General features: G+C 47.5%; 1 protein-coding gene across 4 annotated transcripts in view; it reads left to right on the top strand.

Annotated features, from left to right (window-relative positions):
- The window catches only part of PHRF1 (PHD and ring finger domains 1), a 1334933-nt gene that overhangs the window by 591120 nt on the left and 729602 nt on the right, over positions 1-14211 (top strand). For all 4 annotated transcript variants that reach the window (XM_069624056.1, XM_069624055.1, XM_069624053.1 and 1 more), the window contains exon 9: positions 10686-10815. In XM_069624056.1, the coding sequence (XP_069480157.1) occupies positions 10686-10815 (130 nt within the window). The remainder of the gene's footprint in view (positions 1-10685; positions 10816-14211) is intronic.

Below are 14211 nucleotides of genomic sequence, written 5' to 3'. Positions count from 1 at the left end.
GCGGCGCGAGGCCAAAAGTAAGACCATAATGGCAGTACCCCTGCTAGATGTATGGGAGGAGGGCATGGCCCTCTTGAAGAACCCGTGCACGGCCTGGTAAAGCGGGATAGGTTTGTAGAAAAAGTACCAGGTGCCGGAGTCTGCACCCAAGTACCGATGGTCTCAACCATCGCCAGACTCAGTGGTTTTGGTGACTGTAAGGAAAAGGTAGTCAAAACCGTCCTCGTCCTCAGTCCCTCCAGACAGCGAGGGGAAGAAGTTGGCCGCCATGAGAAGGAAGGTTATTTACACTGCAGTGTTAACCATCAAGGGGGCCAACGCACTGGCGATCGTGGCCAGGTACGACAGGGAGCTGTGGTACAAGCTGGTGTCCGATTCTAGAGTTCCTCCCAGACAAGAGGATGGAAGATATCATCCTCTTCCAGGAGCGTGAGGTGGCTTCGGACCATGCCATCAAGGTGGCACTGGACATCGCCGACGCAGGTTTCCAGCATATGGGGAACAGTGTCTGCCTCTGTTGTCAAAGCTGGCTGAAGGCCACAAATGTCTGACAAAAGTTCCAGGCTAGGGTGCTGGATATGCCGTTCGGAGATTACCTTTTTGGGAAGGTTGTCAACCAATTCCTGCAGGCTATTAAGGCGGATGCAGAGACGGCCCAGCAACACTGCTATTCCTTTCGCTCTTCCGGAGGAATGTCGAGCAGAACGACAAAAGGTTTGTCCTCGTACCACCAGCCCTCCAGGTCCATGACTCAGTAGGCCTACAGAGACTGTTACAAGTGGACGTGGTCAGCGCCACAGATGCCCTCAAGGCAGGGCACCAGCGCCCAAGCAGGACAATCGATCGGGGCACCTACCCATGCACCCCGGTTGGAGGCCAGCTGACTGGATTAGTTGGCCAGTGGAAGATCTCCACCGTCGGATGTGTGCTGGATGCTCTCGCCCATGGATATACCCTGGAGTTTCAAAACAGGTGTCCGTGGATCCCTCGGTGGCCTGGCAGGAGCAGCACGTTCCTCAACTCTTGGAGGTGTTACGGGCCATGCTGCGAAAGGGGCAATAGAACGGGGGCCACGACGATGCTGGCCCTCCAGAGTCTACTCCAGATACCTTTTTAGTTTAAAATAAAATGGTGGGGCTGGTGGCCTATTCTAGACCTGCAGCGTCTCAAGTCCCAAAGTTTCAGGATAGTCACGTTGCAGAAAGTGCCCGGCCAACTGGAAGACTTCTTGACATCGATGGACCTGGAGGACGCCTACTTCCACATCCCTATGCACGAGAAGCACTGAACGTTCCTACGCTTCGTGGTGCAGGAACGGCACTACCAGTTCAAGGCCCTCCCCTTCGGCCTGAAGTCGGCCCCCAGGGTGTTCACGAAGTGCCTGGCACTGGTGGCGGCTCATCTTTGTCTACGGCGGGATACACGTGTACCCGGGCGACTCGCTCATTCATCCAGTCCTCGAAAGTTGGCCGTTGGGCACACAGACCATCCAGCTGCTGACGGATCTGGGATTCTACATCAATTATCCAAAGTCCTGCTTGATGCCATCGTAGAACGAGCTGTTCCTAGCAGCCACACTCCATACAGTCTCCTGCCTGGCGTCGCCCTTGGAGAGGTTAGCGGCCTTTCTGGGAAAGTGCAACAACTGTCGCTGAAGACCACCTCGGTGCGGACCATTAAAGTCGCTTCTCGGCTCGATGTCCTGCATCTAGCTTATCCAGCGCTGCAGGCTACAGATGCATCCTCTTCAGGAGTTCCTGGATGCTTTCTGGAGTCAGGTGTCCAGTTCCTGCTTGATGAGTTCTGTCCGGCGATATGGCGTTCACTCCAATGTCACCCGGGGCACAGCGTTCCTAAGCCCCCCGACCTGGAGACGGTCAATGCGGACGCTTCCTTGGAGGGGATGGGGAGCCCACAACGGATGTCTGCACAGCAGAGGCCTGTGGCAGGCAGAGAAGGACCTTCACATCAATATCCTGGAGCTGCTGGCAGTGTTCTGGGATCTTAAGTCCCAGTCCATGAAAGGCAAGGTGGTGAGGATCTTCACGGACAACACCACCACGATGTTTTACATCAGGAAACAGGGGGAACTCTATCCCCAGCGCTCTCCAAAGAGGTGCAGGACTTGGGCACTATGCGGTCGGACAAGGGTTGTTCCTCGTTCCCTTTCATCTGGCAGGAGTCGAACACCATAGCTGACTCCCTCAGCAGGGAGTTGCGCTCCTGCTATGAATGGGAACTTCGACAGGATCAGTTGGACCTCATCTTCATCAAGTGGAGCAGGCCCCAGATTGATCTGTTTGCGACGGAGACTAATTCCAAATGCCAGAAGTTTGCTAGCAGATTCCACCAGCCGAGAAGTCTGGGGGACACCTTCTCCTTGTGGGAAGGACTGTTTCTGTATGCGTTCCCGCCATTGCCTCTCCTGCTACGAGTGATCAACACACACAAACAGTGCTGATGCAGTATAAAACTCATCGCCCCAGCACGTGGCTGAGGTAAAATTGGTACCCGGACCTTCTCAACCTGTCTTTGTTGCTGCCGGTCAGGCTGCCAGTAGTCCCGGATCGTTTCCCCAGAGGAGTCACAATCCTGCACCACAATCCAGGATCGCTGAACTGGAGGGCTTGGCTTCTGCAGGCCTAGAGTTTGGATGCTACAAGTTGCTAGCAGACTGCAGGTAGGTCCTTGCCAAGGCCAGAGCGTCATCGACTGTCAAGTGCTACAGTCACAAGTGGAAGCGTTTCGCTACCTAGTGCCAGTCACAGAAGATCAACCCTCTGAGGGTCGATGCTCTGCAGATTGTGCCATACTGGCTGTCCTTGGCCAAGGCAGGACTGGCGGCTACCTCCCACTATACCAGGCTGCCAGGAAGCTCTTCTCTTTGGTCTCACCATCTCGTCAAGGAGTTTCTTGTTTCGATCTTTCCCGCCGGTGAGGGCTTATGCTCCGTCATGGGAACTCAACGTGGTCTTGACGAGGCTCATGGGGTGGCCCCCTACCAGCCTATGCATCAAGCACCTCTCGTTCCTCTCGTGAAACATTTCTTTCCTTGTGGCCATCACCACTCCCAGAAGGGTGGGTGAGATCCAGGCCCTGTCCTGCAAACAGCCATATTTGACTTTCCACGAGTCGAGGTTGGTGCTGCAGATGCACCCCTCTTTCATAACGAAGTTTCAGTCGGAATTCCATCTCACCGAGCCTTTGGCGTTACCTGTGTTTTTCCCGAAGCCTTCGTCACCGGCTGAAAGAGCCTTGCACTCGCTGGACGCTGCTCGTGCCCTGAGGTTCTAAGTGACGCACAGAGTTTTTGGAAGACTTCACAACTATTTGTGAACTTCGCTCCTGTGAACCATGGAAAGGATTGTCCAAGGCTTCCATCTCCAGGTGGCTCTCCGGCTGCATCACGTACAGTGATCGGTTGGCAAACCGACCGTTGCCCGGCCGTCTGAGATCCCACTCCACCAGAGCGATCGCTGCAACGACAGTGTTTGTCTTTTGTGCCCCTGTTGGACATCTGCAGGTCTGCTTTGTGGAGGTATGCGCGCACTGTTGGGAGTTCTACTGTGTAGACCAGGATTCCAGAGAGGTCAGTTTCAGCCAAGCAGTGCTACACAACCTCTTCGCTTGAGGTGAGTCTGTTCCAGTGGTAAGAGTATTTGCTTTGCTGGAGCCTTGCCACCTCCCGTGGTTGTGTAATGTTGTACCGCTATGTATTAGTTATTCATGAGCATGTGAATCCATGCCAGACCTCATGCTGGAGAAGGAACAAGTTACTTAACTGTAACTATTGTTCTCCAGCATGGGTCTGGCATGGATTCACATGCGAGAACCCTCCTTCCTACCCCCTGAGGCTCTTCTTGGTCATACTGCCACTTTCCGTGCTTACCAAATCTGAAGATGGCTGCCAGGAGGGGCCTAGGGAGAGGACTGTCATTGGCTGGGAGCAGTAGGACCCAGAGAACAGTGATGGTTGTCGAGGAGAATGACTGTTTTTCTTTTACCGAGGATTGCCAGCCTGACTGGGAATATTCATGAGCATGTGAATCCATGACAGACCCATGATGGAGAACAATAGTTGTAGGTAAGTAACTCGTTCCTTATCCAAGTCTGAAAAGGAGCCGCTGCAGGTTGTCTAAAAAGGGGTTTGCTCCATTGGTTGGATAATATAAAGTGGTGGGCTCTCTCTCAGCGTGGAATTTGTTTCCCAGCTCTGTATGTGACTGTATTTTTAATTGATGCTTTGGTAAAGAGAAGTGTAGTTACTTGTTTTAAGCGTTTATTGGGGTACATCTTTTATTCTATTTTAGTTAAATTGTATTTGATAGTATTTTTTCATTCTTGTATGTATGATTGTGTTGTGAAACGTTCTTTAACTATAAAAACACACCAAACACATTTTTTTTAAAACAAACTTCCATGTTTCACAATTGCAGTAGGTGTAAAATATTATCTTTGTGGGGGACCCACATGAGTACTACATATACTGCTTATACTCTTAATATTCAAACCTGCAAATCTCTCTCAGAAAACATTGCAGGACAGGCACAGGAGGCTCCCGCTTTATCTGGAAAGCAACAACAATCAATTGAGGATGCATTCAAGACAAGCCCCTTCATCGTCTCACAAGAGTACTGAGAAGCAAGTTTCTAAGACAAGAGCTTCTTCACAACAAAAGCAGAGCCTGCTTCAAAGCGGTCAAGCACTGTCATCCTGCTACCCGACCTTGCCATGCCAAACCATCAAAAAATCCACCTCCATCAACTCCACATTCATTGAAAAGACACCAGCTCTGCATCCACAGACCCACCTCATGTCCCTCCCCGCGAAATCTCCGCACCCTGCACAACATTGAAGACATTCTCTACATAGGACCTGGTAGAAACCCTGGCTGCCCTCAAAGCCACTTTGTATACGGACGACAGCCTCCCAGCATCCATCCTCTACCCGTAGATAATCGACAGCTCCGTAACTCGTGGCACCTTCCCATCGACCCTAAAGACGGGACAAATCCTTGCTCTTCTAAAGAAACCCCCTTTGAATACTGACAACTTGGGTAACTATTGCACCCATCACCTATCTTCCTTTTCTATGTATGATCATTGAGAAAGCGGTAGCCACGTAACTGCAACAACACATCCACTCCAATAATCTCCTCCAAACCTACCAATTTGGGTTCAGACCCAGGTGTAGCATGGAGACGGCAAACAATACAGGTGGTTGGTCGACGCCCTCAACATCCCTGACAGCCAACCTGTCCTACTCTAGTTCAAGTCCTACCTAGCCAACTGCCAGAAGCTTTTTCAGGTGGACTCAAGATCACCAATGCTACCCGTCAACTGTGGAGTCCCGCAGGGTTTAATCTTCTCCGTGTTCTTCAATCTATACAGGGAGCTGCTGGGAGCCTTCGTAACCACACACATCCACATCTACCAATACGCTGGCAACACCCAGCTATACCTCAAGATTCTCAAGGCCATCCATAGGCTCTAAACCTGCCTCTTGCAGATCCAGTTTGGGATGTTTGGTGCATACTTGAAGATGACCGCCCCCAAGACCAAATTTCTACCCCCAACCAGCACTGAACACCCACACAGACCTATCAACCTTGAGTGCTTCACACCCAAGCTCACTGTTAGGCAAGATTGGATGTAGTAACCCTGTGGAAGACTGCACCAGCCTTGACCTCTTGGTAATAGGTAACCCACCTATTGGTATAGGTCTGTTCTACACACATTGGTAGAGTGACTGAGTAGCCAGATTATCTCAAGAGGGGCAAATGTGGCAGTAGAGATGTAACACTTGAGACTCACAATAACAAATATCCAAATAACACAAAATTAGGGTTTTAAATAAGCCTTCTTTAGGATGGGCATTATGCAACAATAAAAATACACTTCATAACACTTCCTCAATTTGAGGTAAGCAAGTAGATGCTCTTTTGGGAAAACACACACACCCACACACAACACCCCCCCCCCCTCAATTACTAGGACACTGTGTACATTGTTACCTCACTTTTTACACTTCATGCAATACTGAGTTTGTGGAAGGAAACAGGTTAACGGGTTCACAAAGCATGTGAATACTTTCCAGTCTCCCAATGCAGTCTAGATTACAACTTGTCCAGCAATAAAAGTTAAATGTATGTGCCACCTTTGATTGACAGTTAAAACCAAGGTCAATGAGTTAGAAGAGTCTGTAGGGAGCCAGGACAGCCAAAGTCAATTTGAATAATGTCTAGGCAGCTCAGGCACTTCTATAGATAGCACAAAAGTCTTGCACAAAATTATTTGGAGTTTGTAGTAAAATAATCACTTTTGGCCCACACGTGGTTAGGCTTGTGAAAGACAGAGCTGCAATCAACTCTGCAAGAAGCAGCTACTGCAAGTCTGCAGTGAGAACAAGCAAGCTACAGACACAAGAGATAAGTACCCCCTTAGTCAAGACAGTACCTTAGGCTTGAATAAGAGGATCCAGCTGGCTTCTGTCCCAGTTGCAGTCTTGCAGATCATGGGTCCCTCTTGTCATGGGGACAAGAGGGGGAGGTCTGGAGGACTCCTACACTGCAGTTCGAAGGTCTGTGGCGACTACGGGTTCTTTCAAAATCAGTGGCACTTGGAGGTATCGCCTACCGGTCAATAGCACCACTGCGGTTCTTGGACACTTGATGGGCTTCCCTTGCTTCTGGGATCCAGCACTCTGTTGAGGTGGCTCATGCTTGTTTTGTCCTGCCTCAGGAGTATCCTCAGGATCTTCTTGGAGCTCGCTTCCGGCTTAAGGACAATGCAATTTATTCTGGTGCTCTTGACCCCTGGCAATTAGTTCCAGCTACTGCAAGGAAGTGCAGCTAGCTGGGAGAGGGGTTCCAGCAAAGCTCATCTTGGGGTCAGTTGGTCCCTCCATCCCAAGAGAAGAAGCTGTCCGTTCCGGGCTTCTCTAGTCGATTCAGAGTTTGGAGCTGCAGAACTGCAGCAGGGCTTCACTAGTCCAGGAGGGTGCAGCAAGCTTCTCTTCCAGATTCCTTTGGATGTTTCGTCCATTGGTCGACTCTTGCCTTCTGTTGAAGAGGCCTCACCATTTATGCAGGTTTCTCCCATTCATGCACAGCCTAGCCTTCCCTCCCATAGCAGGGTGGCTGTCCTGAAAGGACAGCCAATCAGCACTGGGTGCATTCAGGTAACCAAGACTAAGGACAGGGAATTTTGGGCACCTCCCTCACTTCCTGCCCTGCCAGACACACTGGAGCCAGAGGGGGGTTTCCGCACTGAAGCCCGCCAAAGGCAAAATGAACAAAAGGGTTAAACCTGGTTTGGCACACAGACTAAAACCCAAGAAAGATCTCACTAGCAAGAAATCGCAAAAAAGACTGGGACCATTTTGACAAAATGGGCACCCATGGGTGCTATACTGCAGCTGTGGATTCAGCCTGCGGTAACAACGCACAATGGTAGGAAAATTAAACCAATGCCACCGGCCATTAAAAGTCATGAGGGTAACATAAAAGATCTTACATGAGTAAGTAGGAAAGGGGGCTATTAAGTAGCCTCCAGTACTTCCACATAAGATGGGCTGTACTGGACCTACATAGGAAAAACAGGTAAGTACATTTCACTTTACTACTCTTGGGAACAGTAGTTTACCCAAGAGAAGGTATTTACACCTTAAAAGAAATCCAAAGGACTTCTGTGACACTTTACTGAAGGTGCTGTCACAATACAAAAGGTAGATGCCTATGGAGTTTTTCAGACTCCAAAACCAAAAGAAATATTATAAATTAGATAAAAAATACATGAATGAGAAAAAGGTCTCACTCCAGAATAAAAATGAAAAGCCCTAACTTCCAGCAAAAGAGTTTGGGGTCTCCAAGTTTGAAGGGAATTGGCACAGAAATGAGAATTCTCCCCAACACTCACTTCCCGCGCCAAGTGCCTCGGGTTCCACATTGACAAACACCTCTCCTTCAAGAAACACATAGCTGAGAAAACTGACAGCCTCTTCCTCAGTATCCTACCTCTTCCCTCTGTCTGTTCTCTCTGAAAAGTACTCTGCTGCTTTTCGATGCTAGGTCCTTGTTTAATTAAATACAATATAATAAAGTAGAAAGGGTGGCTCTCCACCCTCTAAGGCCAAGAAGAGGAGTGATGCATGCACTCTCATACCTTTTAAACAGGTCTGAGACATAAGACCCATCACCCTGAAGAAAAGTCCAGTCGAAAAGGTAAAGAACCTCTTTCAATCCATGTCGTCGTAGTGGTAGTTGACCGGTCCCCATCAATGAGTATATCTTCGTACCTTCCACAAATGGAAGTGCCGCTAAGACAAAGTGGGCCGTCTACACCAATATCGTCCAGAGGATCGATCATCCAGTGACGGTTAAAATGTCCACGAGCAAAGCTTCGTCCTTGAAGACCTTGTTGAAGGCTAAAGAATCTTCGTCCACGAAACACTGTTCACGTATTCGTCCGGAGCACTGTCTACTGAGTTTTAGTACACAAAAACCAGTACAGTAAGATCGTCCCCGAGACTGGGAAATCGGTCTACAAAAAGTCAATCTGCACTGGAGGGTCCACAGTCTATTATCAAAGACGAAAGATCTTCTGTCCCAGGCAGGTAGACTGGACTAAAGCACAGCAATTTCAGGCAACCTAGTAACGGCCAGAAAACTATCCCCGATCAGGGAAATTACAGAACTCCCATATATCCTCAAGGAAGAGTTTTCAGATACTGAGTAACGGTTTGGCGGAGAGCTTGACTCACAGCACCATCAACCTCAAGAACAACTAAGTGTTTCACCATCACCAAGAAGAGAGGAAAGAAAACGTAGGAGTAGATCGGTGGCAGCAAACGAAAAGTCACCACGTCATGGCTCATCTCCTCGTTGTGCCTCTCCACATCTATCATCTATGGGCAGAGCTCTGGCACCTCGATCCAATCCAGCACCTAGAGATAGGTCACCAATCCTGGGTAATCCTCAAAAGCGGAAACGTTTCCCGGTATCATGGGCGGCTCCTGGGACAGATCGGTACCAAATGGGGCATCTCCAAGGCCCCTGGAAACTACAGCCACGTTAAGTCTCGGGCTGGCAAGAGTATCCATATGACCCCAGATTATTTGGATGACTCATAAAGGGACTTTCCCGATCCGGGTACACAGGATGATGAGCCATAGGAAGGGTAACTTCCCAAGGATGCACCGGATCGAGGGATCAATGAATGGGTCACCTACATAGAGAATCAACGAAATCGTGACTCACCAGGGGGTAATTTGCTGCCGAAATGGCTAAGGCTGTAGAGCTGTTCCAGATTCAAGTTTACTGAGATGAAGAGAGATCTGTGCTCTAAGAACTTGACAAACGCAGATGATCAGTGACATTTCTATTAACACTGAGAAGCAGGAGAAAATAAATTATCTACAGCCTTATCTATCCCCATCCCGGTTTCTTGCCCGGATAAGAAATGTAAGGCCCTGGACACACTGCACCATTTTGCCTACCAGGGACACCTGAAGCTGTATTCCACAATTACGGTTGAGGCGAGGGGGGGGGAAAACTAGCTAACCTGTCATCACCTTTTACTGCTCACTAAGGTCGAAAGCTTGAAACCATGAGCTGGAAGTGTCGGCAGCTTCACTCCTCATAAGAGCTGCTAACGCGCTGGCAAGGACAGCAGGGTACAACAGGGAGCTTTGGCTAAAAAGTTGAAACTGGCAAAGCACCTGCCAGAGGAATTCCAAGATGAAGCAAAGGCCATTGTGACGGATGGTGAAGCTGCATCCGATCATATGATCAACACATTGGTACACATGTTTGAATGTGGGTTTAGAGTCTAAACCCAAACTCAGACATGTGTCCCAATGTGTAACTTTAGACCGATGCCCCACAGTATAGTGCTCAGTTAGCAGGCCTGTATGAATGCAACACACTTCAGGCCAGAAGTACAAGCCCAGATCCTGGATATGCCTTTTTGTGGGCTAAAGAAAAGATGATCACCTCAAACGAATAAAATCTGATGGACACAGCAAGGGCTATAATCTCGCTCAGATGAGGACAAGGAACGCTGCCCTTTTTTGTGCCTTTCAAAATAATTACAGGTAAGTGAAAAAGACTTGTTGTGCTATCAGAAAGATAACCAGACTCCTACATAAAGTCATGGGAGTTACTCCTGTGCTTTTTAGGAACATTCCTATAACTCAGATATGTAACGCTGCCACCTGTAAATCCATGCACACTTTTGCCTGGCACTACTGCTTGGATTCTGATGCACTGCCAGACACCCACATTGCAAGGGTAACCATTTCAAGTTGCAAGCTTTTAGCCAAGCGTAAAGTCACTAGATGGAACACCTTTTCACAAGTAAATGGCTCGTGGATTGTGCTAATTTTGAAGCTTGTAAGTCAGGCAAGCATTGTTAAGCTTGTTGGACTATAGGGTGTAGGGGTGACTCCTCCCTGCACTAATCTGTGGTAAAATTGCTTTCCTGCTCCTTTTTCGCCTTTGTCAGTTTTCTCTTTTCGTTGGGGATGTGTGCGCTGTTCTCAGTTTAAGATCAATTAAGATCCCATGATGAAGTAAAAGTAATCAATTTATTTTAATCATGTATCCTCTGTACAGCCTTTCTGATTTAAATGTATAGTGAATTAGTATAACAATTTCTTATTTATTTTTAAATTTTTTTTTTATATAGCATGTGCCTCGTTACCTTACCAATGCTTTGCTGGATGAAACGATTGAAGCAGTGGTGGCTGGAATGAACACGGCTGTATACCAACGGCAATTCAACCCTCGTGTCAAAACGACCCGAAAAAAGAAAACTGGTAAAAACAATGTATACATGAGAACCCATACACCCAGAATCTGTACATTTATTTCATTGGCGGAAAGTACTTTTTTCTTGTATAACTGTTTTATACATTCGTATCTTAATGGGTACATTGAGGCTGCAATAGTTTTTTTTTCTTAATTCTGATTCAGTGCATAGTTGAAAGTATGATCATAGCAGTCTCTTTGAGCACATTGCTTTTGGACCTGGGTATAAAGCTGTGCAGTTTGAAAGACATTGCAGATTCATAGCAAATTCCTGTTTTTAATAAAGGTTCAGTAAAGCAATCCAAGGAATAATGTTGTGCATGCCAGAGGCATTATGGTTTGGAAGGAAATGTATGTCATTAATACATATGGAACGCAAGCAATCATTTTGTAGCCACCAGCCTTTCAAAATGTATTTGCTTTGAAAAACTGAAGGAGCCATCCATTTACTCTGGTGCAAGGCCCTGTGTATTTTTGACTTTCCCTATATGGTTTACCTGCAGGAGTCTTTAACTGAGGTGTCGTCATGGTTAGTAAAGATTTTATTTTTGCTGCGTTCCTCCCATAGACTCCCTTTCCTTTTGCTTGTTTTCAAACCTGTCCTGACTCTTTGGAGATTAGTAAAGCCGCCTGCTTTGCTTTCATTCCCTGTTTTGCTAATTCCTAATACTCAGTATTGTGAGTCTCTTTTATGAACTCTTGTATTGTTAAAATTATCCTATAAGCTTACACTGAAATGCAGTTAGAATACTTTGAATCCTTATCTTTTGTGTTCTGGGGCTTGTGGATCTGCTTAGAATCAAATGCTTGCATAGGCCGACATCTAAAAAGATACATCGACTGGGCGTGTTTGTAATACTATTTCCAGTGGCTTATACTGTACTCGTGGTCCTTCACCCGTTGGTCCCTAAGATAGTTTTTCCCACCATCGTGGTCGGTCGCATGCTGTGGAGTGCATGGCTTATAGCCTTCTGTCACTTAAATTACTTTGTTTCTTTAAACATCTTTTCAATACCTGCTGTTTCTTTTGAGGGCCATCAACGCTGTAGCAGTTCAACTATTTTTTACAGAAGAAACATTTCAACCGCCTGCACATCAGACAGTTTGCGGTTTTGGCCAACGCCAGGGTAGGGCCTGTACAGTAGGGAGAGGTGGTTCCTATAGTCTCCTTCTCTCAGGGAATGTTTGTTTACTCACTTCCTGTACACTCTATTTTTCATTTGCCTGCCTTTTCAGTATGGAAAATACTCCTTTAATATTATGCCCTAACTGTAAAAAAAATAAAATAAAAAAAAAAAAGGACACACACCAGGTGTGCAAGCATGCCCTCCAAGAGACCTTGGGAAACACGCTGCTCAGCTTTGTCAGCTGTTTCAGCCTACAACATTAAAAGATCAACGCACAAAAGGTTGGGCGGCCTACGCCATGCAGGCCAAGGCTTATTCAAACATCCCAGCAGGTGTCGGAAGAGTCAGTGTATGGTATTTCCAACGCACTAATTGACACTCAAGAAAATATGGGATCTGCAGATTTCCACTTGCCAGTCCCCCCTCCGGAAAGTAGGGCAGTGGCCCCGTTATGGAGACTAAACCCGGCTACAATGGCACACAAGCACAAAGAATACAGATAGGCATAAACACTCCAAATACACAACCCCCAGTCATTTTTCGACTAAATCTTCTAAACATGGCCCACCGAGTCTGGATGAACTTCTGGTGCCTCTTCCTCAACACAGTCCTCTATGCCCACTCCTCTTAAGCGACAAGACTCATTACCCAAACAAGCGTTAAAGATACCGGTTGCCGTTTCCAAAGTGCACATCCATCAATGTGAGCTGAAACAGACTACTGCTTTGTCGCCCCCTTCCAAACAGCAGCCAAAATGCACACACGAGAAAACCTTGACGCAAGAACACATTTTGTCGAAATGCACACTACACACATTCTCCCTTTTGTCAGAGGCTTTGCATTCACAAAAGCCATCTAATCCTGAAGAGATTTTAATTCCCTCTAAAGGATACACCGAGAACCGGTGCATTGACCAAAGAACAGTTTGAAGAGACAATGGATAGGCTATAGTCTTTTGTCACATTCATGGAAGAATATCAAGTGTTATGGAGAATACTCAGAAATGTGATCATTCCCTCCACCTTTATTTTGAGGACTTCATTTTTTACCTGGAGAGAGTGAGACCCTTTTTTCCCCACTAATGTATTTTAATGTGATTTCTGAACTTTGTTTTTCTTTTGGTTATGGAGCCTGACAAACTCCATAGGCATCATCGGTTACATTGTGTCACACAGCACCTTCAGTGCAGTGGCACAGTCTTTCAGATTTCCCAAGGTTTAAATAGCTTCTCTGGGATAAACTGTTTCCCAGAGCAGTAAAGTGAAATTGACTTTACTTACATTTGTAACTTTGTAGACCCAGCATACACTATCTTACAGTAGGGTGCTGGAGGGGTTACCTAGTATCCTCTTTGTCGAGCTTCTCATGTAACAATTTTAATGTTACCCTTTCCTCACGGAATGGCTTGTGGCAGTGGTTTACCTTTTAACTACCATGGTGTGCATTTACCGCAGGCCGTCGTTGCAGCTGCAGTAAAACACCCAAGGGTGCCATTTTTGGCAAAATGGCCTAGTCTTATTTTTGCGCCATTTCTTTGTGGAAAGGTCCTTCTTGGGATTTTCTCTGCGCGCCAAACCAGGTTTGGTCTTTTTGTTCACTTCGCCCTTGGCGGGATTCATGAGTGAAGCCCGCCTCTGTCTCCAGGGTGTCTGGGGCGGGCAGGAAGTGAGGGAGGTGCCCCAAACTCCCTGTGCTTAGTCTCCTAGGAGACCTAAATGCACTCTGTAGTGATTGGTGGGCTGACTGTCGGGCAAGGATAGCCTCCCCGCTGGGTGACTGACAGCTAGGCTGGAATGAATGGGAGAGAACTGAATAAAAGGCAAGGCTTTTGGCTTGGAAGGCAGTCAACCATCGGACGAAGGAACCTAAGAAGAACTTGAAGAGGGCGCCTGCTGCAACTCCTGGACCGTTGGTTTGCCCTCTGAAGCCCTGTTGCTGTGCTGAAACTCCAAATTTGTATCGACAGAGCAGCCCCTGCAAGGAAGACTTCTCCCTAACCATTCTCTTGGAGCTGCTTGACTTTCCGCAGAGTTGCTGCTGGAAAACAAAACGCCAGGAACACCAGATTGTGTGCGTTGCTGTCCAAGAGCTCAAAGAAGATCCTCCGGACTCCCAGGAAGCGGGACTGACTGACGCTGAGCCCCCTAGAGTGCAGAAACCCAGAAGCAAGGAAAGCCCGTCGAGACAGCAAGGAACCAGGGTGCTGCTATTTGCGGTAGATGCAAGGAGCTGAAACACCGAACAGCCACTTGTTTGAAGATTGCTGGTTGCTAGCAG

The sequence above is a fragment of the Ambystoma mexicanum genome, chromosome 11 (genome assembly GCF_040938575.1).
Source record: "Ambystoma mexicanum isolate Mex_15411 chromosome 11, UKY_AmexF1_1, whole genome shotgun sequence".
In the NCBI taxonomy this organism is placed as follows: domain Eukaryota; kingdom Metazoa; phylum Chordata; class Amphibia; order Caudata; family Ambystomatidae; genus Ambystoma; species Ambystoma mexicanum.
The sequence above is the reverse complement of the archived record's forward strand: the minus strand, read 5'-3'. Positions and strand labels throughout refer to the sequence as shown.